Source organism: Barbus barbus (assembly GCF_936440315.1).
Source record: "Barbus barbus genome assembly, chromosome: 38".
In the NCBI taxonomy this organism is placed as follows: domain Eukaryota; kingdom Metazoa; phylum Chordata; class Actinopteri; order Cypriniformes; family Cyprinidae; genus Barbus; species Barbus barbus.
This window is the reverse complement of record NC_136716.1, coordinates 10,701,682-10,728,428: the sequence shown is the minus strand read 5'-3', so window position 1 is coordinate 10,728,428 and position 26,747 is coordinate 10,701,682. Positions and strand designations below refer to the sequence as shown.

Below are 26,747 nucleotides of genomic sequence, written 5' to 3'. Positions count from 1 at the left end.
GACAGAACAAGAGCCTGAACAAGGAGTTGTGTTGCATGTTCCGAGAGAAAGGGCCTCATCTTCTTAATATTGTATAATGCAAATCGGCAGTTTTAGCAATGTGGTCTGAGAAATTTATCTTATCATCAATCACAACTCCAAGGTTTCTGGCTTCCATGTGGATATTTTGTAAATTTCCTACCGTAAATATATCAAAACTTATTTTTTGACTAGTAACATGCATTGTGCTAAGAACTTCATTTGGACAACTTTAAAGGTGATTTTCTTTTTTTTAAAGATTTTTTTTTTTTTTTTTTGCACCCTCAGATTCCAGATTCTCAAATAGTTTTATCTCAGCCAAATATTGTCCTATTCTAACAAACCACACACCAATGGAAGGCTTATTCAGCTTTCAGGTAATGTATAAATCTCAATTTCAAACAATTGACTTTATGACTGGTTTTGTGGTCCATAAGCCTATTGTCTTTCTCCTCAATTACAGCGCTTGTTCGCACTGATGGGTGCTTAAGAAGAACTTAACCACAACAAAATTAAGCGATAGGCCATAAATTATTGTAATATGCAGGACAAACATTTTAGAAATAATCCCCTCCATATTAATAAGAAACTTTCCAAGAAAACAAAAAAGCTCAAATAATTGGCAGACATTGCAGCACTGTTTGTTATGATTTACAGAATCTTACTTTTACTTAACTCTTGCAAAAATGGGCTTTGGTTTAGACGTAGCCTATATGTATTATTTTAAGAGATTTTCTTTGTTTTATAGATAGAATCAGTGTTAGTCCTGCTGGCTGCTAGGCAGATGTAATTTGACAATTCGGAGGAGTGCCCCATCTGGTGGATAAAAATATACAAACAATAGTTATTTCTGTGGCGTAACAATTTCACAAAATAAATGCAAACAATTCGAGAAGAACGTGTTAAGCTACAGTGACTTTGAATGAGAATTATGGACTCTGTAACTGGTCAATGCTTGAGAATAATGTAAAATCTGTTTATGCAAGTAAACGCTTGTAGATGTCATGATATACATCTACCTTTACAGACGTCCAGTCATGCCCACCCCCTTTAGCTGTAACACTGGTTGCGGCTCAAATCTAGTGAATTATACAGCGTCTGGGCATCAGAGAAGAATCCGGATGCTGACTAGATAGGCTGCTGGTGAGGTTTCGAAACACAGCCAGCAAAAGCACCGCTGCTACAGCAGCATTTATCAGACTGGAATAGCTCCGGGCGAACCATCTGGCATCGCAGGGTTATTCGCTCTGAAAGGCAGCAATCAGCCATTTTAGCCTTGTCCGCATATCCATGCCAAAAGAACACAGCTTCCATGAGGCACAAAGGCAAAAGACCGAGAGTTTTAGACAATAATAGAAAACCTGCTCTTTTATTTACGCGAGTTGTCTGTTTTCGAACTGAATTGTAGCATGTGCCACGTGACGATTGTAGGAATGTGGAGCATGGGATCACAGCAGCTCTTCACCTACAGGTGAGGGTTTTATTGTATTTAAACATTAAATTTTTGTGGTCTTAATTTAGACCTGTGAACATTATTGGTTTTGTTTTGTTTAAAAAAAAAAAACTATTTTATGTTTCTATCGAAATTGCTGCAATCTTGTCAGGTGGAAAATGTATGGCCTGATCATTGTGAGTGGTTTACTGGTAAAGTAATATTATTTGTATGATCTGTATGATTATGATGATCATATCTGTGCTGTAGGATTTTGGCTTGACGTCTGATATTGATTGTTTATTGGAGGAGCTCCAATTTTGAGCACTTTAGATGTTCATCATATAAAATACATTTGTATCATAAGTTTATAGTGACAGAGAAAAGCAGAAGTTACAAGTCATGAATCAGAGGAGATTGGAAAGTATAAAAAAGTTACTTTAGTGTAATATTACTTCTACTTATAGTACTCACTGTTAAAAATAATGCATTTAATTACAAATACATATACAATATATTATACAGTATTAGAGCCTGAATCATGTGCGGAGCAGGAATGAGTTCTTCATAAACTTTTACATCTTACATTTCAGCAATATTGTAACAATTGCTAGCAACATAGTAGAAAACAAACATTATGTTAACAATTTAATCGTTAAATATTGTTTGCAGATGTGGACTGTGGTTGATTTACCTGGCTCTTAAAATATGTTGACGAACCGCTAATCCCTCCTTGAAAATTCTACTGTATAAACCCTTTTTAGACTTCAGCTGAACACTATTAGTCTATAAAACATACCATTATTTTTATTTTTTCTAAAAAATGTTTTATTTTTTGGCTTTTTTTAACCATTTATGATGCTTAAAATCCTTTTGCTAGTATTGAGACAAGTGAATCCAAACAGCTGCTCGAGCCATTATGTACTACTTAATCATTACCAGAACATTAATATACAACTCATATATTATATGCATATAATCTCTGATGCGTATATTCTAATCAAATGCGAATTGACATTATGCAAGGCCCTAGTGATCAGAGATTGCTCAGTGTTAAATCTATCACATCTCCTTTACACTGCTCTCTTATTTTAACAGTGCATCTACTTTAAGTTGCCATGGCATCGTTAATCAGAACATTTTCTTCAATGGTGATGATACTTTTTCCATTTGTTATTTTGCAATTTGCTGTACTCCGCTTTCAAAGCGTAAAAGAGAAAGAAACGGTCCAATATGTACCCAGCTTTGTGCAAAATGAAAAAGCTTACCAAGGATTTTTTTCACAGCTGAAGATATCCATGAGTCACCATATTTTGCTGCATGGTAACAAGCTGTCATAGCAACTGTAGCACAGATTCTGGAACGAATAACCACGTTATTTGGGCCGAGATGGTGAATTATAATCAATAATCCCCATGGAAATGCACAGGCCATGGTAACCGTGTTAATAGATTAGGAAGAATACGCTAGGAATTCTACAGCATGTAGCCAAAGCTAGTGTTGAGGAACTGAAAACAAAGACTGTATCGACCCAGCGGCCTCTTAATAGCTCAGCTGTAATGCCAGATATGATGTTTCTTGCTCCTCAGCTCGGAATCGTCTTGGGAGATGACAGATGGATGCATAGGGAGGATCGAAGCCTGCCAGCCAACGTTGTAAACTCACCATGGACCAGGGCTTCAGTTTCAGCACACTGGTGAGTGGCGTTGTGGGAGGAGGAGGAGGGTGGTGGGGGACAGCTGATATTACTCGGAGGTGGGTCACAGGGACAGAATGGCTTCCTCTGACTCACTGCCATTAGTATTCCCATTGCAGCTGCTCCGTCATTCAGATCCCTCCATCCTGGAGTGGGCGAGAGGGAAGGAACGGATGCAGACCCCTTCACACTTCACTTCCCCTCTTGGTGAATGTGTGATCAAACATAGGCTTCTTATTATTGCCACCCAGAATCCTATTCTCCAACAATAGCACAGAGACTTTTAATGTGGCTCCACACCAACATTTGCAGATTTTTGTGCCCGTACTGTTTAAAAGTCAAGCAAGCTGTCATGTCCAACAAGTGTAACAGCTCGGCAGTGCCTCGTTGGAGTCCATCAATGTCCTGCTGCATGTTGATAAGACGCCCACTCTTTTCAGTGATCCTAAAACAGAGACTCTGTTTAGTCATTAGTATGAGAGCTGGAAGCGAACTCAGTGTGGGTGCTGCTGGGTGTTCCGGTTCGCTCAAGCTGGGTGATGAACAGAGCTTATGTTATGTTTAACGGAGGCCTGTGATGTCTTTGGGACCAAATGTTCTGTGCCACTGGCGTATGGGGACCGATCCTAGTTCAGTTTGCCTATGTAGAGCAATTTTTTTGGTGGAGCTAGAAGGTAGCTCATCGGATTGTCAGAAATGTAGAAAACGTCAGCACACAAAATAGGCTAAATAAGGAAAAAAGTATTTAGAATAGAGGGCTAAATTGTCCAAAATATCATCGCTGTATGTCTTTATCAGCAATAGTATTTCGTAGCTGATAAAACTCTTGCGCATTAGGTCACTGCTCTGTATTCTCATGGTTTTTGTTGTCCTCTCCGTTTGCAGAAGAAGTTAGCGGCCGAACCAGATCACACTGACGTTACTCTGCCAGCGGCCGAACGTGTGCGGGCCCTCAGCAAAATGGGCTATAATATTGAAATAAATGAAGACATCGCCCCAAGACGCTACTTCCGCTCTGGTGTAGAGATGGAGCGTATGGCAGCTGTTTATCTAGAGGAGGGCAGTCTGGAGAATGCCTTTGTCCTCTACAACAAGTTCATTACGTATGTTTTATTATTTATTTTATTTAATATCACTACTAGTCCTACGGTATTTAGGGTCACAGGGATGCTGGAGACTATCCCAGCATCATGGCCCATTTTTGTTTTGTCTTCAGAGCTGTCATAAAATGTATTTTATAATCCATGGCAATCAGTCCTCAACTTTATTTTCCTATTTCACTCTTGTGCAGTTTATTTGTTGAGAAACTCCCATGTCACAGGGACTATCAGCAGTGCAATGTCCCTGAGAAGCAAGTGATAATGAAGGTAAGCCCCTGGCATGTTACTCATAGAAACTGATGGAGCCCTGTGGCGCTCAGCCCACTGTAAATCTGATTAGCATCATGCTCCATTACCTTGGCTAGAGGACTTGTCAGGCTCCCAGCTGCTCACATGGTTCACATGGGCACATGTTCTGCTTTCATTTCAGCATAGTGACATGAAACTGACCTCAGCCAAAAGTTTCATCCTAGTCACCTGACGTATCAATCATTGTTTAAGAGAAATAGACTGATTAAAACTTAATTAAAAATTGTTTATTTCTTTGGTAACACTTTATTTATTTGTGTTCTTGTTACACGTTACATGTGCTTACTATTAGTATAACAATAAATTATGCATAGTTACATGCAAGTGACCCTAGAAGCCAAACCCTAATCTAACTGTAACCATATAGTAAGTACATGTAGTTAATTAATATTACTCAGTACTGAAATGTATAATTGCACTGTAACAAGGACACCTTAAAATAAAGTGTAACCATTTATTTTTTTATTATGGATGTTTCAAAGCGTTTATTGTGCCTAGTTCTACAACGTATTTCAAAAAATTAGGATGTGACATCAAAGATTGTGTACTTTTTTTCAAACTAATAGTCTGAGGTTTATGTCAGTCATGATCTGCTTGTTGCTACTGCTAGTTGATAGCAAGTAGTATTGCTATAGAGGAATTCCTATTCTATAGGTTTATACTGAACCAACATCTGCAGTGCAACATGAGTCATCTATTTTTCACTAGTTTTTGGAGGTAAAAAAATTTACATTTTGCTGAATATCAGTTAAAAGTTTCATCCACTGGCGTATACTGTAAAAACTCACATTTTTATTTCATGGGGTCTTTAACCTAATGATCTTAATGTCTGCTGATGGTCCCTGAATGCAAAAAAGATGAGTAATTGGTTTAAGTAAATCTATTCCGAGCTTTTACAAAAATCATTATGTCCCTGAAAGCCATATTGATCTGGTACTCGCTGTCTGTAACACAACCCCTAATGTTTGTCCCATTATCTGTTCATTATGTTCAGAAATTGCAGGAAGTGGCCTTTCCACGAAAGGAACAATTGAAGAGACTTCTCCATGAGAAATACAGCAAAGAACACAGTGAATATCTGAAGAGTCAGGTACATTCGACAGAGTACTTCTCATTCACTGCTGATGAAATGACCTGTTAATCAAATTTCAGATTCATTTCATTATTGTAAATATTAATCATGATGTGTGAATATTTTTGCAGGCCCAAGCCATGGCTGTTGACATGTGTAGTGAACGACTGCAAAAGATGTCTATGTTGGAGGAGGAACGGCAACGTGTAGCACAGCTCAGGAAGATGCAAATCGAGTCCGAGCAGTTCCGCTACTTCGAGGACCAACTGCGTAGACAAGAGCTGGCCAGTCGCAGGGATGAGGCTGTCCCCAAAGTGCCTGAACAAACCGACGGGTCCTGTTTATCCCAGACCCCGAGAAACCATGTGCGCCTTGACCCCAATCGTAATAAACCAGCGGCCCCTGTCCCCAAATCGGCAGCCACCTTAGCAGCTGTACAAAGTGAGTGCCCTCATCTAGCTCATATTTGCTCATATTTTTTTATTGTTAAACTGCACATTTCCAGGTATATATTCTTATATAATCAGAGAATTCATGTTAATGTATTTACACTGCCATTTAAAAGTTTGGGGTAAATTTAAAAAAAATATTTATCTTATGCTCGCCAAGGCTGCATTTATTTGATCAAAATACATTAAAAACAGTAATATTATCAAATATTATTGCAATTTGAAATGACTGGTTATATTTTAAAATGTAATTGATTCCTGTGATTGCAAACCATTACTTTCAGTCTTGACTCCAGTCTTCAGAAATTCATTCTAATTAATACTTTTGTGTGAAACTGATACATTTTATTCAGGATTCTTTGATGGATAGAAAGTTCAAAATAAAAATTTATTTAAAATTTAAGTCGTTTGTTGTGTTGTACTTTATATATCTTTACATTTACATTTAGTCATTTAGCAGACGCTTTTATCCAAAGCGACTTACAAATGAGGCTTACAAATCTTTACTGTCATCTTTGATCAATTTAATGCACCATGGCTGAATAAAAAGCTTAATTTTGATCGGTAGTGTATTTATTAGGTTAGTAGCCCTAATAAGTAGGATAATGTACACTCAGATAGGCGTTATCGCAAAATAAACCACTTCAGAATGCTGGAAAGAAAGCTTTTAATGATCCTGAAGGGGTTTATTTTGCATTAGTAACTGTATCTTTTACTTGTGTTATTTGCAGTACTACAGTATGTTCTTGTGTGTTTCTAGATCAGCGTGTCGAAGGCCTGAGGCGGGTTTTAATCCCACGAGACCTGACTTACAGGTTCCTATTGCTGGCTGACAGTAACACAGCGAGAGGAATTGAAACGTGTGGAGTTCTCTGTGGAAAACTGGTAAGGCCTCACCTGGAGCATACCTCCTCTTTGTGGGTGTAGATTTATTTTGTTCATGAATTTGCTGATTTTTCCTATTTCTTTCCTGGAGTCAGTGTAAATATGGTTTGGGGAGTGTTAAAGGTCAATTGTGCTTATATTTTGGCTAGCTATATGCTGCCTTTCTCATTCACTGTAAAACTAGGAGCTTCAGTGTTGCACAATCATTGTAAATATTAGATGTGGATGTGGACTGACTTCCTCATACTTTCACCACAAGTGAGACTATTCATGAGCATTACACAGAATTTCTGTGTCTTATTCACCAACCGCCTGCAATCCATCTGAATCTTGCAGAAATTGCCTTCCTCCCAGCGTTTTTTTAAATCTCTGATGTGATTTGTCTGAGGTTGAGCGTTTTTCCTCTTTGTACACTTTCATCACTTGCTTTAACTGTCTGTCCCACAATCCTCTATGGCAGTCATTCCCAATCTTGTTTCCAGGGGACCCCTATTTTAACATTCAAAATTTTTAATGATTTTAATGGTGTTAAGTTTTTAATAATTGCAACAACAGCGGAAAATCAAAAATAACGACATTAACATTGATGGCTGGATTTTAAATTTGAAAAATAACATATCTAATTTTGACAAATGGATTATAAAAGGATAAACCTCATTTCAGATTTAAAACCATTTTAAAGAAATGGAAAAGTCAAAATGCTGAATGATTATAGGTATTTTATCTGCTCTGTTAATAATTATTGATTATTTATTATCCAAATTTTTTAGATTTTTTGAATGCAAATTAGCTTATTTTCCATCAACCAGTAAAAGTTTACCACAGTTTCAATTCATGTAATTTCCCTCTGTAAAACCTTCCACTGCCTTCCTTCATATTTTCACACAAAACAAAACTCGGCATGCTGCACCTGCATGAGACTGTTGCTGACTTTGGTAATGTTGGACAGCGATTAGTTTTTCAAATAGTTTAATAATAATTAAAATATTAAGTGGAAATTTTTACCTGGTTATTTTTCTTCAAATTGTAACTGTTTCATCCCTATTACTAACCTTCAATCTAGAGTGAGTTTGGAGACTTCTTCTAAATCTTTAGCGAGCTGTTGCTCAGCTCCTATTTAGAATGAATTGGTCTTTTTGTTCGATTTGTGTCAGAGGATGCATAGTGTGATTGTGGGACACTGTGACCTCCTGATATGTGAAGTGAAGTGACATTCAGCCAAGTATGGTGACCCATACTCGGAATTCGTGCTCTGCATTTAACCCATCCAACGTGCACACACACAGCAGTGAACACACACACACCGTGAACATACACCCGGAGCAGTGGGCAGCTATTTTATGCTGCAGCGCCCGGGGAGCAGTTGGGGGTTCGGTGCCTTGCTCAAGGGCACCTCAGTCGTGGTATTGAGGGTGGAGAGAGCGCTGGTATTTGTCTATTATGTTGTCTGTTAATAGACAAATTAAATCTGTTTTGTTGTCCCGCAGACGCACAATGAGTTTGTGCTGACCCATGTGATCGTCCCCAAGCAGTCCGCTGGCCCTGACTACTGTGACATGGAGAACGTGGAAGAGCTGTTCAGCTATCAGGACCATCATAACCTTCTGACCCTGGGATGGATCCATGTGGGTGTCCCTCTTTTTCAGGCTGTCACGTATTTTCTAAAATTAGAGCTTTGCACCTCTTTTTGTCACACCTTTGGCAGGTGAAAATCTTGCTGGTGGCTAATTTCTTTTATACCCACACAGAATCTGAGCCTGCAGAAAGCACCACATATTTTCACAGATTTTGAGCAGCCATTGTTCACACCCTGTTCCCCTTGTCTTTTCATTTAGAAAATATTTTGGCTAATTTGATAATACTTTTTGCTTGTAATAAAGAGTGTGCCCTCCGCACCCTCCAAAATAGGGGTTCAAGGAATCATAATTGGCCTGTGATCCGTAAGGACCAGGGGTGCGTTTCCCAAAAGCAACTAAACTTTCATTTTGAAAAATGATCTAATCCATAATATTATCCAAACTGTGAGTTTTGTGATCCATTGAACCCTTACTCCAAAATCAGTAGACAAAATGTGAAAAAATTATGCCTGGTCATTTTTTAAATTAAATCTTTCAAGTAGGCTAGTGGTGTATATATGCTACCATTCAATTGTTTGGGGTAAGTTAGATTTTTTTTTATTTATATATATATATATATATATATATATATATATATATATATATATATATATATATATATATATATATATATATATATATATATATACAGTAAAGACAAAATTGCTCTGTTGGCTGTGGAGTCAAGACATTTGCAAATATGATTAAAAGATGAATATGAGACAAAACTACAGATTGTCACATTTTATTATTAGCCGTTTCAACACATATATGTTTTACCAAATAAAAAGAACACCACTTTTAGAGTTCACCCCACTCATTGATGTGAGCATAAGTATTGGGACAGTTGAACATAAGGCATATATAAAAGATTAAAAGCTATTATTTAGTTGCAGATCCCTTGCGCACAATCACAGCAGTGAGTCTGTGACCCATCGACATCACCAGACTCTTGGTCTCATCCTTTGAAATGCTTTTCCCAGCCTTTAATGCAGCCAATTCCAATTGTTGCTTGTTTTGGGGAGTTTCTGCCTTTACTCTCCTCTTCAGCTGGTGAAATTCATGTTCAATCGGATTAAAATCTGGAGATTGACTTGGGCAATCTAAGACTTTCCATTTCTTTGCCCTTATAAATTCCTTGACTGAACTGGCAGGGTGTTTTGGGTCATTGTCCTGATGCAATATGAAGCACTTCCCAATGAATCTGGTGGCATTTTCTTGAATATTGGTAGGCAAGATGGTTTTGTACCCTTCCAAATTCATTCTGCTACTGTCATCATACATTAAGTCATCAGTAAAGTTGAGAGGGCCTGTTCCTGAGACAGCTATACATGCCCATGCCACGACACCACCTCCACCATGCTTTACAGATGATGATGTATGCTTGGGATCATTGCAGTTCCCTTTTTTTCTCCACATTTTTGCTTTCCCATCACTTAGATAAAGGTTCATCTTTGTCTCATCGGTCCATAAACACAGTTCCAAAACTATTCTGGTTCACCTTCGTGCTTTTTTGCAAACTCTAATGCTTTCTTGCCTTTCTATTTTTGGTGCTGGTCAGAGATTTGCATCTTGCTGTGTAGCATCTGTAATTCTGTGTCAAAGTCTCCTGAGGACAGTAGATTGTCAGAGCATCACCCAGCTCTCTGGAAGTTGTTGGTGATTTTACAGACACGTCTTTTAGGATTCATTTTCACAGCTTTTATGATTTGTCTGTCATCAACTACTGTTGTTTTCTCAGCCGATCAGGTCATTGTTGGTTACTGGTGTCGCTGGTGGTTTCCAAACTCTTGATTTCTCCATGCCCTTTGTTTTTGCTAGAGCTCTAACTGACTTCCTCTTTTCTTTTAGCATCCAAATTGCTTGCTTTTCTCTCAAAGTCAGCTCCCTCATCTTTATCCTGGTTTGTGTGTGTCATCATCGAATGCAGGATTCAGAATGCAGAAGTAATGGCTATAACTGATACGACACATTCCCTGCTTTTAATATCTGAAGAATTAATGCAACAGGACACAGCTGATCACTTAGAAAGACCTGTGAGGCAACTGTTCCAATACTTATGCTCACATCAGATAGAGGGATGAAACTCTAAAAGTGCTGAACTTCTTAGCTGGTAAAACATCTATGTGTTGAATCACCCAATAATAAAATGTGACTTTCTGTAGTTTTGTCTCATATTCATCTTTTAATCATATTTGCAAATGACTTGACTCCACAGCCAACAGAGCAATTTTGTCTTTACTGTTCCAATACTTTTGGAGGGCACTGTATATGAATTAATTATTTTATTCAGTAAAGATGTAAGAAATTAATAATGTTACAAAACATTTCGGTTTAATTTTTTTTTTAATTTGAACTGATATTAATAAAAAATGTTTAATTGGCACTAAATCAGCACGTTATAATGATTTGTAAAGGATCAAGTGACACTGAAGACTGGAGCAATGGCTGCTTAACACTGAGCTTTGTCACCACAGGAAAAATAAACACATACAAATAGAAAATGGTAACGTGGCAGACCATGTGCTTAAACTGATTCTGTACCCAACTGTATTAATTGATTATTTGAGTGATTAAATATGATGGGTCATCAGTCTAAGGATCACCATGGAAACTCTGTTGTTGGTCAATTATTTCATGTCTGCATGAGAACAAGGAGCTACTAAATGATGTTAATTTGAATATATATATTTTTTTACATTTTTGGCTCATAGACACACCCGACACAGACTGCCTTCCTCTCCAGCGTGGATCTGCACACACACAGCTCTTATCAGCTCATGCTACCCGAGGCCATCGCTATTGTTTGCGCACCTAAACACAATGAGTGAGTATAACACTTACAAAACTCCCTCCACAAGAATCTAAAGGCTTTTTTTTTTCATCTGCAGCCTCTGAAGTGCTACATCAAATTAATGCAGATTAATTTTTTTTGAACAGTAGATGTTTGATTGTTTTAACAATTGTTTATCATTTAAACATCCATGAATCATTTCAGTATTTTTGGTTGTTAAAAAACATTGAATGAATGCAAATAAATTGAACAAATGACTCGCATTAGACTATGAATAAATTACACCTTGCAAATACTATATTTTATCATCATATGTCCAAATTTATATTTTGTTTTTGAATGGATACATTTCTGAAATATAAAAAAATTAAGAAATTAAAAGTATGCAGAAACGTATAAAGCTAGAAGTATATAGCTACACCTATATATATATAATTATTTTTTTTTTTTAACTATCATTGAGATCATTTAATATGTGTGTCATTTTGCTTCTTCAGCACGGGAGTGTTTCGACTCACCAGTGCTGGAATGGGAGAAGTGGCTGGATGCAGATTGAAAGGTTTTCACCCCCACTCTAAAGACCCTCCTTTGTTCACTGTAAGAACCCTCTGTTCCTTCTGTGAATATGAAAATCAACATCTATATGTGCCTTCTGTTTCAAATCTTGAAATCAAACTAGAAACACTGGTGGTGGTTGAGGAGAGACCCCCCACATGATTGTAAAGCACTTTGGGTGTACAGCAATACACAATAAGGCGCTATATAAATGCATCATTCATTCATTCATTAATTCATTCATTTAGAGAAGTGAAACATCGGTTTTTTTTCTATTTGCAGATTTGCAAGCACGTTGTGGTGAAGGACTCGAAAACGACAGTTCTGGACCTCAGGTGACAGAGGAAGAGAGGAAATATTTCAGTATCGGCAAACCATTGAAAATATTTATATCTTTCTTTACTTGAAGGCTTATTTGTATTTATTAATTTTACAAAAAGGTACTGTGAAACAGAATCCCTCAGCTACACAGTTTGCTGTGAGCAGGTTTAGTGAAGTTATTGAGATGTTCCAATGGTGTTTTGTGTTTTTTAGGTCATCATGTGCTTTTTGTTTGTGGCCAGGTGTTTTTCAAACATTTTGTGCTGTCTTTGTCCTCAAGGGGGCGTCCTATAACAAGGCATACTATATGAGGCTGCTACAATGTGAATTGATTTCAGGACATAAGAGGAATGTGTGTGTGTGTGATTTGCCTTTTGATATCCAGTGATATCTCTTGCAGTTCTCATTCTAACACAATATACACTGAAGAAGTGAAATTTATTTTTAAACCTAACTGAATTTTATAGTTTTGTGTATGCTGCCAGTACAAAAAAAAAAAAAAAGAATTGCTATGAGTCATTTCTAGTCCTTACTACGTATTACTATCATTTTTGTGGTCGGATGGTTAATAATTATACTTTGTGTATACAGTCAGTTCAGATAATTTCAGGCTAAAGGATTTCTGTCTTTTCCAACTTCAGCCTAATGACGCAATATGAAGTTGGCCAGTGAGCCGTTTTGATTTTCAACTTCAGCATTTTTTCCAATGTCAAGTCAAGCCACCTTTATTTATATAGAGCTTTTCAAAGCCACTGCACAATATCAAAAAAGGAAAAAAGTGTGTCAATACTGTAAAATGAAAAGATTAAAAAAAAGATTTTCAGTTAAAGGCATTTCATTATTGAATTCAGTGATGTCATCATCCAGCTTAGTTCAGTTTAAATAGTGTGTTTGCAATCAGGTCGACGATATCGCTGGAAATGAAGTGTCCCCAACTAAGCAAGCCAGAGGCGACAACAGCAAGGAACCAAAACTCCATCGGTGACAGAATGGAGAAAAAAACCTTGGGAGAAACCAGGCTCAGTCGGGGGGGCCAGTTCTCCTCTGGCCAAACGAACCAGCAGTTCAATTCCAACTGCAGCAAAGTCAGATTGTAAGGGCTCAACTGGTTCCAGTGGTCTTTCCCGATGGCTGTCTAAGTGGCGGGGTCCTCACTGGGGATCTATCTCTGGCACTCATCTCGGTGTCCTGGTCTCCGCTGATGTACAGGGCTGTAGAGGTCATCTTTGGGTGCTGATCCACCATCTGATCTTGATACGGACTGGATCTGGTGACTGCAGTGACCATCTGGGCTGTATACGGACCGTATCGGGTGGCTACGGTGACTGGGGATATGTCCCCGGGGCTCATCCAGGTGTCCGGCCTCGGCAGACGATCAGGGCCACATACATCATCTCCCGGCACCGATCCACCATCTGATCTGGACACGGATTGAGAAACAGCATAGAAACAGACAAATATCAGCGTAGATGCCATTCTTCTTATGATGTAACGAGTACATCATGTGTTATGGGGAGTGTTCCCGGTTCCGGTTGATCTAATTAATGCAGCCTAACAATCCTTTAACGGATTTGAATAATAGAAGTGTATTAGTGTGTTATGTGTAAGCCAGGTTAAAGAAATGTGTCTTTAATCTAGATTTAAACTGACAGAGTGTGTCTGCCTCACGAACAGTATTAGGTAGATTGTTCCAAAGTTTGGGTGCTAAATAGGAAAAGGATCTGCCGCCCGCAGTCGATTTTGATTTTCTAGGTATTATCAAATGGCCAGATAAGAGCTCGCTCAAGTACTGAGGAGCTAAGCCATTCAGGGCTTTATAAGTAATTAACAAGATTTTAAAATCTATACGATGTTTGATGGGGAGCCAATGCAGTGTTGACAGAACCGGGCTAATATGGTCGTACTTCCTGGTTCTAGTAAGGACTCTAGCTGCTGCGTTTTGGACCAACTGTAATTTGTTGATCAAGTGTGCAGAACAACCACCCAATAAAGCATTACAATAGTCTAACCTTGAGGTCATAAAGGCATGAATTAGTATTTCTGCATTTGACGTTGAGAGCATAGGTTGTAATTTAGATATGTTTTTGAAATGGAAAAACGCAGTTTTACAGATGCTAGAAACATGGCTTTCAAATGAAAGATTGCTATCAAACAAGACACCTAGGTTCCTAACTGATGAAGAAGAATTGACAGAGCAGCCGTCAAGTGTTAGATAGTGTTCTAGCTTATTACATGTGGGGTTTTTAGGTCTGATAATTAATACCTCAGAATTTAGCAGTAAGAAGTTACTCGTCATCCAGTTTTTTTTATATCGACTATGCATTCCGTTAGTTTCTCAATTTGGTGTGTTGTACTGGGCCGCGAAGAAATATAGAGCTGAGTATCATCAGCATAACAGTGAAAGCTAACACCATGTCTCCTGATAATATCTCCCAAGTGTAACATATAAAGCGTGAAAAGTAACGGCCCTAGTACTGCGCCTTGATGTACTCTGTACCGCAATTGTGATCGATGATACCTCTTCATTCACTGCTACAAACTGATGGCGTTCAGATAAGTACGATTTGAACCATGCTAATGCACTTCCACTAATGCCAACAAAGTGTTTGCACAGTGTAGCACTGTTTTCTCTAAGAAGGAATATAATTGCGAGGATACTACCTTTTCTAGTATCTTTGACAGAAAAGGGAGATTTGAGATCGGTCTGTAATTAACTAAATCTTTGGGGTCAAGTTGTGTTTTTCTAATGAGAGGCTTAATAATAGCCAATTTGATGGTTTTGGGGACATATCCTAATGACAGTGATGAATTAATAATAGCCAAAAGAGGATCTATGACTTCTGGAAGCAGCTCTTTTAGTAGTTTAGATGGAATAGGGTCTAACATACATGTTGTTGGTTTTGATGATTTAACAAATTGATACAATTCTTCCTCTCCTATAGTAGAGAATGAGTGGAATTGTTCCTCAGGGGATCTATAGTGCACTGATATATCTGATGCGATATTGTAGCTGATGGCTGCATGGTTACAATTATCTCTGATAGAATTGATATTGGAAGTAAAGTAGTTCATAAAATCATTACTGCTGTGCTTTTGGGAAATGCCAACACCTGTTGATGCTTTATTTTTCGTTAATTTAGTGACTGTATTGATTAAATACCGGGGGTTATGTTTGTTTTCTTCTAGAAGAGACGAAAAGTAATCAGATCTAGCAGTTTTGCTGGTGGCCTGTATACAGTAGCCAGTACAAACATCACAGGGGATTTATCACTAACACGTGTTTCAATAGATAATGTTATACGCAGCACCATAACTTCAAACAAGTTATACTTAAAGCCTGCCCTCTGAGAAATACTGAGAATATTGCTATAAATTGTAGCAACACCTCCCCCTTTACCTTTTGGACGTGGTTCATTTTTATAGCAGTAATCTTGGGGGGTGGACTCATTTAAAGTAATGTATTCATCTGGTTTTAGCCATGTTTCTGTCAAACAGAGCAAATCTAGGTTTTGATCATTGATCAAATCATTTACAAAAAGTGCTTTTGTAGAAAGGGACCTGATATTCAGTAAGCCAAGCTTTATCAATTGTTTCTCTGTATTGTAAACATTTTTTATTTGTTGAACATCAATTAAATTGTTACTCTTACTTTGGTTTGGACGTTTTTTGTTTTTTCTAGTTCGGGAAACAGACACAGTCTCTATAGTGTGATATCTAGGTGAAGGAGTCTCCATGTGCTGAGAATTAACTGACTTCTGTGACGTGAGGCGGCTAGCAGACGGTCGGTTTAGCCAGTCTGTCTGCTTCCTGACCTGGGCCCCAGTTAGTCAAGTACGAACTCTAATACTATGTGCCATATTTCTAGAGAGAAGAGCAGCACTACCCCAGGATGGTTTTCAACAGGTCTGCTATGAATCTCATCGCCACGGTAAGGAGGGAGGGGACCAGAGCATATTGCAGTGAATGTGGATCTAATTAAAAGGGAAGTGACTCTTGAAAAGCATAAACAAGATTGGGACCTAAGAGGCATTACTAGAGGGCCTTGAATGCACTGATCTCAGGGTTACATTCCCTCATTTTAACAACTTGATTTTTGTCTCCACTGTTTTTATGGTTTGAGAAGGAAACTTTGTCACCAGCGGAAGATGAAATTTAATGTATGATAAATTGTGAACTGATTCATGCAGTTCAGAAAGTGTTGACTTGTTCTTGTAGGATGTGACATTGGGTTGTTTCTTCAGTGTGTGGCTGTGTGCCAGTGGCTCCACTGAGATGTGCTGTTAGGGTCTTTGTGCTCAAGAGAGTACAATGAGGCATATGTGTCTGTACAAACACCATTTTGTTCCTCCGTGCATTTCTTAATAAAAGCAAAACAGCCTCTGCTTTGAAACAGCATGACAATGTTTTTTTTTTAAATAATCGGTAACTGATTTAGAGTGGGAAACGCCTTCACCTTCCCAAGCTAACAGATGCATATAGTATGATGAAATGAGAAGCAAACATTTAGCATGATTCATCACAGGTTAATGATTGCTCATACGTGCTTTAACATATCATGATGATTAATTTTCCTCTATTTTTTGGTCAAAAATGGGAACAGTTTAATTTAACATTTCGTTAAGTTAACATCTTCCCATTTTAAAAAAGAATCACGATGACACTAATACATACAAAGAACAGTAATTTCCTTTAACAGAAATCTAGATTTACCTTTTAAAATTTAATTCATTTCCATCAGTTTTTCAGGCCTGAAATTCACTATTTTTGAAATTCAATATTTTAAATATTTCCAGGTTTTCCATGATCATAGTAACCCTGTGTATACGGAAGTTTTAACTAAATTACAGTGACTGCGAGTATATAGAATTATTTCTACTTCTTAAAATTATTAATTTTAAAAAATATATAATTTAGATCATTTGTATTTGGCAAATATTACTCCTGAGCTGTGTAATTTGTTGCAGAAACAAAAGAAGTGAAACACAGGTTATTATTGCAGAGCTTTATTCCTTCATGTAGTTATCATATGGTATCCATACAGACTGCCTGAAAGCCGACATGCAGTTGTGTTACCTCGTAGCATTTGAACACAAGGGAGAATGAGCCCTGTTCCTCGATGCCTTCTCCTCTTCTCTGGATTCTCACTACCCCAAGGGATCTCCCAAATCTTTCATATTGGCAGCACAATCAAGCTTTTTAACCCATTGAGAACAACACTATATTGTCATGGCATAATTAAATCAAAACATTTAAACAGATGTGGGCAGTGCAAAGACAAAACAATAGAGGGAAGTAAAGGGTACGTTCACAGTTTACAGGCTATGAAGCAATAGCAGAATTAGGGGAACAGGAGGGAGTTGGAGGTGTCCTTTAGAAGCACTTGCGATGCACAATGGATGGCCCGGCCTCATCATACTCCTGCTTGCTTATCCACATCTGCTGGAAGGTGGAGAGGGAGGCCAGGATGGAGCCGCCAATCCATACTGAGTACTTGCGCTCAGGTGGGGCGATGATCTGGCAAGGTAGAAGCAGTGGAGTTTTAGTATTGTTGATATAGTTAATAATTTGAACTAGTTTTTACTTCATTTTCTGTTTTCATTTTAATCTAGGTAGAGCTTTAGTAATTTTTTTTTTTTTGTCTATATAATTTTCATTCGTTTTTACTTCAGTTTTAGCTATTTTAGTACTTCAACTTAAACTGAGTTTCTTTGGCAACTAGCTGAAATAAGTGAAAGTTTTTTCATATATTTTATTTCTGTTAATGTTTTTAATCCAGTTTTTATTGGTGAATTTGTTTCATAACTAATGAATAGAACATCAACGCTTTCATTGAACTGAATTAAACCAACACTGAACTGAATTGAACTGAATAACAACATTGTGACCTTCTGTAAAGCTGCTTATAGCTGAAATGAACTGTTTCATAATTAATAGTTATTGTTTTGAACTGAATAGTTGTCTTGCAGCAGATTTTGAATTAGTCTCATTTTTAAAACAGCATTGTCCTGTTTATTACTGTAAAGCTGCTTTGGAACAATATTCATTGTATAAAGCGCTATATAAATAAGGGTGACTTTTTTTGTTTAGTTAACAATAACCCTGGCTAGATGAGAAACTATGATAGTACTTATTAATGATCCAATCAGATACACATAATCTGCCTGTGCTGACCTTGATCTTCATGGTGCTGGGGGCCAAAGCAGTGATCTCCTTCTGCATCCTGTCTGCAATGCCAGGGTACATGGTGGTACCACCAGACAACACGTTGTTGGCATACAGGTCCTTACGGATATCAATGTCGCATTTCATGATGCTGTTGTAAGTGGTTTCATGGATGCCAGCAGATTCCATTCCTAACAATAAGTGCAAATCAATGCAGTTATACCATAGTGCTCTGAATCCATCATTTGAAAAGAGAAGTGAAGAAATTGGAATGAGATATCACCGATGAAGGATGGCTGGAAGAGTGTCTCAGGGCAGCGGAACCTCTCATTGCCAATGGTGATGACCTGTCCATCGGGAAGCTCATAGCTCTTCTCCAGGGAGGAGGAAGAGGCTGCAGTGGCCATCTCATTCTCAAAATCCAGGGCCACATAGCACAACTTCTCTTTGATGTCTCGGACAATTTCCCTTTCAGCTATACAAGTCAAATGAGAATAGTAATTTGTTAAACTGAAACATTTAAATGATACTAATTAGAACACATTAAGCTTTTTTTCATATCCCATTGTCAGTTGTTTCTTGTTTTGGCCATACATTTTTTAAACAAAAAAATGAATATATTTCATATCATTATGCTGGTTCTCTACATGTCCAAGCTCACCAGTGGTGACGAATGAGTAGCCTCGTTCAGTTAAGATCTTCATGAGGTAGTCAGTGAGATCACGGCCGGCCAAGTCCAAACGCATAATGGCATGCGGAAGAGCGTAGCCCTCATAAATGGGCACGTTGTGAGTGACACCATCACCAGAGTCAAGGACAATGCCTGTTTAATAAGAATAAAGTGCTTGGTAATGTGCAGCAGCGTAAGTCACATGTGAGCTTTGACCTGTTAGACAGGTGAACTGACCTGTTGTACGTCCAGAAGCATAAAGGGACAGCACTGCTTGGATAGCTACATACATGGCTGGAACATTGAAGGTCTCAAACATGATCTGCAAAGTGAGACCAGCACTGTGTTTATTAACAGAGCCAACAATCAACCAAGTGCTTTCGGTTTTACTGAACAGTAGGTTAAAAATATAGATTTTCTGATTAATCTTCTCTTTGAAAATGCCAATAGATGGACTCTTAAAATCTGTAGATCAATCACTCTGTGTCTACTGTATAAATGTGTCTTTTTATAAAAATGTCATCACTGGCTGCATGCAACAACAAGCATACAACGTAACCAGGCTTAAGTGAATTACAAACAAATTAGCTGTTATTTTTAGGTAATCTAAAACAGCACAACTAGTGTAGCTGTTTCCCTAAACAAATGATGTACTGTATGAATTCTGTTGATGATCAGTTTGAATAGACAAGTTGCCAGTTTAAAGTAATCTGAACATATCATAACTACTGCCCTCAGGTAATTATTATTATTATTATTTTAATTAATACTATTCGCCAAGGATGCATTAAATTAATCAAAAGTGAAAGTAAAGACATTTCTAATGATACAAAAGATTACCTTTAAAATAAATATTGTTCCTTTGAACATTTTAGTCATCAAAGGATCATGAAAAAGGATCATCATCTGTTTTCAACAGTTAATAATAAGAAGAAATGTTTCTTGAGCAACAAATCAGCATATTACAAGGATTTTTGAAGAATCATGTGACATTAAATTGAATTTTGTGCCCTTGGGAATTGCCTAGGATTTTTTTTTTTGAATTTTTTATTACAAATGAAATATAAGGTCAATAAGGTCTGTGGTTGACATTACTTGATTTTCATATTTTATTCTACAACCTAAATTGCATGTAGATATACCTCAAACATGCATTTCGAAGCCACAGTGGGGAAATTTTCTTCTACTTCCAAAGTATTTTTTTATTTTTACTACTGACAATTGCAGCAGTTAAATAATTACTTACATTGAACATTTGCAGTTTGACAATGTGTAATTTATGTTGTGCAAAAGAATGTTAATCACAACTCCACAGTTTATTTTTATGTTCTTTCTGCATAACTTAGCACAGACAAAGGCTTTTGTTCTAAAAATACCGCACACAACTGAATTCACTGTTTGTCTTGTGATACTACTGTAGGCGTATCTGATAACATCTCAAGACCCTGAAGGCTTAAAGGAGGTATGGTGGAGTTAAAGCAACTGCTCGTCTATTTTATATACTACAGATCAGCTTTGTCAGTCGATCTTGAATTCAGCTCAAACCTGGGTCATCTTTTCCCTATTAGCTTTGGGATTGAGAGGGGCTTCTGTCAGCAGAGTGGGGTGCTCCTCTGGAGCCACACGGAGCTCATTGTAGAAAGAGTGATGCCAGATCTGGTGAACATAAACAATGGACTTTGATGAAAAAAAACACTGTCACATGAAATGCACAATTAGTATAATAGATGGGCAAATGAATCACTTTGTGTTCTTGTGTAGAGAGTGAAAGCTGATCTCATAATTACAGTTTAACGAACAGATCACAATCAGGAGGTACCGCGTGGGCCAAGACAGATAGTGAATAATACCATCTGTTGTGTACATGTGTTGAATGATAACACTATGTGGCATGAAATGTGGGACATCGTCACAGTGTGAGTCATTAGTGGGAATAGCTGGAGTTATTTAGAAAAATGCTTTTGATGGACATAGTTGTAGAGAATGTATGTGGAAATATGGAATATTTGTGGAATGTATGTGGAATATATGGAAATGTAGTACAGTATTATGGAAAGATCACAGAGGATAAATTTAAGCATGAAGTACAATAAGGCATGTTCGTGGAAAGATAAGAGATATTTTTGGTAGACTGTTTACAGTCCCTCCTTATTCACACTCATATTGCTTTAGTTTGGTGTCTGTTGGCTTGATGATAGGATCTGCTTACTTTTTCCATGTCGTCCCAGTTTGTGATGATGCCGTGCTCGATAGGGTACTTGAGGGTCAGGATTCCCCTTTTGCTTTGCGCCTCATCGCCAACATAACTATCTTTCTGCCCCATTCCCACCATCACTCCCTAAAGAAAATGTAAAACTGGTCATACAGAAGTCACACAATAAACAACCCCCAGAAAAGTGAGAGTAAGTTCTAGTTAATTCTATCTTTATAATCTGGTACAATGCAGACAATCTGGGCTGTAGTCCAACTTTCCACAAAGCATTTGGAAGCAGGTCAATACAAATACATAAAATGCGCAGGGCATAACATGAATGTTAGTTGTCACCCACTTCAACTGTAAGTGCACATTAAGCTATAGCTAACCTCGAATACAAACTAAAATGCATTTTATGTTGCTGTTTCCTTTAAAATGTATTCATTGATGTTGCCTGTGAGTGACTGCAGTGCTTATCGCCCCCCTAGTGGTGTTTTGAAGGACGCTCACCTGGTGTCTGGGACGACCCACTATGGAGGGGAACACCGCTCTGGGAGCATCATCCCCGGCGAAGCCTGCCTTGCACAGTCCTGATCCATTGTCACACACAAGGGCAGTGCTTTCCTCGTCGTCACACATTTTCAGCTCAGATTTCCTTCCTTACTCCTACAGGAGACAATCACTACAAGAAAATTCATTATTAATGCTATACGGTATACATACTTGTGAGCAATTTGTCTTGAAGTGCAATAGCTAATGTCAAGCATGAGAGATGTTTAGCTACAGTATGGGAAAAAAATGGATCCAAGAAGGAAGCTAAATCCCCTTTTAGAGACATTTTGGATCTGTCCTAAATTGGAAAAATTATTCCTAAATGAAATAAATACATGTTATTGCAAAAAAAAAAAAAATCTTTTAGGGCAGGGATAATCCAATAGTCAAAATAATTAGCTTAATATAAAAACAAAAGTCAATGGTATGTGTATGTCATTGGAAATAACCGTGAACGTGTGTGTGGGAGTTTGTGTGCACACCCACTGAACCATGAAAAGGAATACTGCAAAGAATGTAAGGTGTACCAGGTAAGTCCATTCATAAACTGATTCATTATTCTTCTCTTTGTTTGGGAAAGAATTAAGGAAAAACAGAATTGGTTTAAATATCATTAAAACTTTGGTGAAATTTAAGGAAAATGTGTACACGCACACACACACACACACACACACACATCTCCTTTAAGTCCATTCTGCAGCCCTTACTGAGTGCACCATGGGAAAACTTCCTAATTTGGAAATGATGGGGAAGCATGTCTCTCTTTGGCCTCTCCCTCCCTCTGTCTCTGCCTGTCTACAGTACTTTATGAAAAAAGAGAGTGGGTGAGGAAAATAGGGGATGGGTCAGTGGTCCAGAAAAACCATATTTAGTCATAAACCTCACAAATCAAATGGGTTTCCACACTTGTCCTAAATTCTAAGCCTTCACTATCAACTCAGAGCCTTTAACAATCAACATCATCATACAATCACATTACAGATGCTAAAATAAAGATGACTTTGACATATTTGTGCATATTAGTGCCTCTTAAACATAAACGCGCTCAGTAATATCCTTTGATTGGTAAATCTGCAAAAAGAAAATCATTCCAGTGTGCTAATCCTTGGAAACACTTCTCAATACACAATAATATTTACTTAAATTAAGATGAATCTATTCTCACAAAACACTATAAAAGCAGCTTACACCTGTGCAGAAATCATTTCTCTAAACAACAGTTTCAACATGTTTCAAGTTCAAGTGCTTAAAGCTTGACAAAACCTGATTTGAGTCTATCAGCATCAGGTAACTCTTCCAAAGCACAAAGCCGGATGGACAGAAAGAGATGGAGATCAAGAGACAAAAAGAGAGAGGATGTGAGAGATGTGAGGCGAGATGAATGACACTTACCCTGACAGTGCTGGGCCGGGGGAGGGGATTTAGCCACTTGGTGATGGTGTACCACTCACTGGCTTGTGGTGTACTTATGTAGTTCCCATCCCTGCTCACCGCACCCTCCCACATCCCAAACAAGGAGCCTGGGCTGCACTCAGATCGGTAGCCTCACTCCACTAAAGCCTTATAGGGGTGACTGGGAGAAAACACTCCAATCCAGGCGGACTCCTGCCTCATCACTCAGGGCATTCCAATGGCACTTTTCTATTTTTTTCTCCTTGGAAATTTTGGGGACCTCACCATGCAGGAACATAAACACAGCTCTACTACAGACACATATCACAGCCCACACCTGAAACAGAGAAAGAACAGCTGAGTGAATTTAGATCACACACTACAAGCACTTGGGAGTGGGAAAGTTCAAAGTAACGTAGTAAAAATACCACAAAAAGTGGTAACCTTTTTAGGTGACTGTTGAGCAGTTTGGGGTCAGTAAGATTTGGTAATGTTTTTGAAAGAAGTCTCTATTTTAAATATATTTTAAAATGTAATTTATTTATGTGATGGCAAAGCTAAAATGTCTTGATATTATCAATGTTGAAAACAGTTGCTGTTTAGTATTTTTGTGGAAACCGTGATACACTTTTTTCAGGATTCTTTGATTAATAGAATAAAAAAATGGAAATCTTTTGTAACATAATTGTTATTATTTTGCTATCATTACTGAATAAAAGTATTAGTCCCCTTTACAAAAAACAACAACAAAAAACAGTATATATTTGTGTATAAACATTTTGGGCCAATGAAGCACATTTGTAAAACACTATATAAGGCTGGGATATCTAGATGTAAAAAAGGTAACATGAATGTGTGTGGCATCAACTCACAAGCTTCAACTGTGACAACAGGCCTTCTAAAAAGATTTTTGTGGGGTTGTGTAAACTACAAAAACCCATTTTGAACTAAAGCATGACAATCAGTGCTAAAAAGTCCTATGTATAGGAAATCAGATTTGTTTTCTCAACAAAGATGTGTCTAATGGCAGAAGAAGAAATCACAGAAATTGCATGACTGTATGAATCATATTGAAGAATAATAGCAGCTCTTTTATGGTCTGTTTATATTTTGAATCATCATCTTCTGGAAAAATGAATGCTGACAATATTTTCAGCCTGAGAAGTCCTGTTTGGACCTACAGTATTTGTTTGACTAATACACTAAAAAGAAAAGAGGTGTAGAAATAAAATTAATTTCTCATGAAATTCTGATCTGATCTTCCAATAATCTTTTTTTTTTATTTACAACTTTGAAAAGTGTTTTTTTCATCTTTTATACAGTGCACTAAACGCTAGATTAAGGTGACAAAAATAAGATAAATACAAGAAAATATCTAGTTACAGAAGGAAGTAGACCAACAAAGATATTTAAACTGAGGTATGAAGAACGACATCTTGCATAATCAACCAACCAACTGTCTTACGTGTTGACTGCTGAAATTCTAAAAATACACCCATGAAGCTGTATATCATTAGAGCTTTAAGATAGTTTAGTTTCTGAGATACTAATTACTACAACAGTTTCAGTTATTTCATTTCTTTCCAAGTTTCTAGTATCCGCCCTTGGATCACGTGACATTTTGGCTCAAGCAATGGAAAAACTCCATGGAATGCTTCTAACAGTCAGCAAATGTATTCAATTTTTAAATGGAAAGTTCACACGGATGCATAGAAAACAATTACTTGACAGCCTAGAGAAAGGAAAGCAGCTTGTAATGCAACACGCACCCAACTAGTCGCACCAGTTCCCTTTAGGCAGGTTTGGCCTGTGTTTTTTCTTTTTGGATACATTCCTGGGAAGAGCTCAGTTCGGGATTATTCTCAAGTAAACAAACTCGCAGAATGCGTCTGTCTCGGTTTAGGCCATTTTCTGCTAGGTTGTCCTCATTCAAGGAAAGAGCTCGCTTTTCCCTTCCCCTTCTGCAGTATGCGCAGCCTTGTCGCACCAAAAAAGGAACTGTTCTGTAAATAAGAAAGTCTTGGCAGTCCACTGCACTCAGAGGCATGTAAGAGAAGAAATGACCCCTCTGAAGGTGTGGTCTGGGAAATCACACAAAACACGGTCAGCTGCAGAGAAATACAGTGTATGTTGTACACAATTGTCTCTGCCCTTGTGTGTATGGAGGAAGACCCCTTGGATAGGGGAAAGGCCAGAGGAAGAGAAATGTTTGCACACCCTGTAAAAAGCGATTTGTAGATATCCTTAATGACACTTTGCAGCTTCATTGCCATGTTTAGATGTACTTCCGACTCCCATCTCACTGCCTTGTATTCTGTTTTGGAAGTACAGTAAGATTCAAACTCAAATTATAAGGAATAGTATGTGAAAATGGATTTTGGCACTTTTTTTTACATTTGCATCATACAACTTTACCAAGACTGTCTAAATAATGTTTTTTTTTTACATCACATACTTATGTAGACTGGGACAATTATGTTTCTCAAATGCTTAAAATTGTGTTTTTTCCCCCTTCATCAGTAAGTCAACCACACCTTGTTGGTACAAAATGGACCAGCATTTCAAGCCAAGGCTGTAATAAAATGCATTGAAGGGACAATTAATCCAAAAATTAACTTCATCGTTATGTTGTTCCAAAGCTGTATGTCTTTTTGTCTAATGTGGAACATCGGAGCACATATTTTGAAGAATGCCTCTTTTTTCATGTTAATAAAATGAAATTCAGTGAAGTCTAGTGTTGTTTTGGATCTCTTTGACTTTGTACAGACAAAAACTTCTTTAAAATTTAAAATTTTATGTTACAAAGACAAAAACAAAGTCATACGGATTTGGAACAACATGAGTGTTAATTAAATGGATGCATTTTATACATTTAATGTACTAAGCTAAATTATTATCAGTAGCAACATGTAGATGAGTTTGCTACTGGGCGGTGGACAAAACCTCTGCTCGTTTGGAATGTGCTTTGACCGAAAATGGCAAAGCAGCTGTGCTCTTAATGGAGTCTTATTGGACATCTAGCATCAACATGCATCTCCTCGCAAGCAGCTCTGGAATGTCTTATGACAGCTGTGTGCAATGATGTACACTATCACTGTTCCTCAATCTCACAATCCTCGTTATGCCATTTTCCATTTAAAAAGTCCCCACTGATGATTCAACTGTTTAAAACTTTGCAAGAATTTGAGAGATAAAACGAGAACCTAAAGCAATGGAGGCAGAGACAGAGGGATTTTTTTTATTTATATACATTTTTTTAAACAGTAGCCTATGTCTTGAAAGCACGCAAAGAATTCAATCAGCCTATTATATGGCAAACTGCTTCCTTCTAATACATTTTCTTAAACCACATTTCAGATACTCATAAACCACATTAATGCATCCATTCCTGTTTTGCCCCCTTGTGGCAATCATTTTCAGACATCTTTTTGTGTGACTTTTTCGTGCATCAGAAAAATGTTTGCTTATACTTTATCCTATAAACATATGAATTTGAAACTAGTCAAACTGGGCTAGTTGTCACACTTAAC

General features: G+C 37.6%; 2 protein-coding genes across 2 annotated transcripts; one reads left to right on the top strand and one right to left on the bottom strand.

Moving 5' to 3' along the window:
* Positions 1-1,041: 1,041 nt before the first annotated feature.
* Positions 1,042-13,071, top strand: LOC306857437 (AMSH-like protease). Its single transcript, XM_079397382.1, has 11 exons — positions 1,042-1,489; positions 3,040-3,146; positions 4,032-4,249; positions 4,438-4,513; positions 5,550-5,645; positions 5,759-6,068; positions 6,837-6,961; positions 8,449-8,586; positions 11,292-11,404; positions 11,869-11,968; positions 12,209-13,071. Exons 2-11 carry the CDS (start codon positions 3,117-3,119, stop codon positions 12,263-12,265), a joined length of 1,263 nt encoding a protein of 420 aa, XP_079253508.1. The 5' UTR covers positions 1,042-1,489; positions 3,040-3,116; the 3' UTR covers positions 12,266-13,071.
* Positions 13,072-17,235: 4,164 nt separating this feature from the next.
* On the bottom strand, positions 17,236-25,247 carry LOC306857968 (actin, aortic smooth muscle). The gene is made up of 10 exons (XM_079398280.1): positions 24,987-25,247; positions 23,218-23,554; positions 21,784-21,955; positions 21,289-21,417; positions 20,625-20,735; positions 19,317-19,401; positions 19,071-19,232; positions 18,693-18,884; positions 18,419-18,600; positions 17,236-17,761 (listed from the first exon to the last, which is right to left on the bottom strand). Exons 3-10 carry the CDS (start codon positions 21,910-21,912, stop codon positions 17,618-17,620), a joined length of 1,134 nt encoding a protein of 377 aa, XP_079254406.1. The 5' UTR covers positions 21,913-21,955; positions 23,218-23,554; positions 24,987-25,247; the 3' UTR covers positions 17,236-17,617.
* Between the last annotated feature and the right edge of the window lie 1,500 nt (positions 25,248-26,747).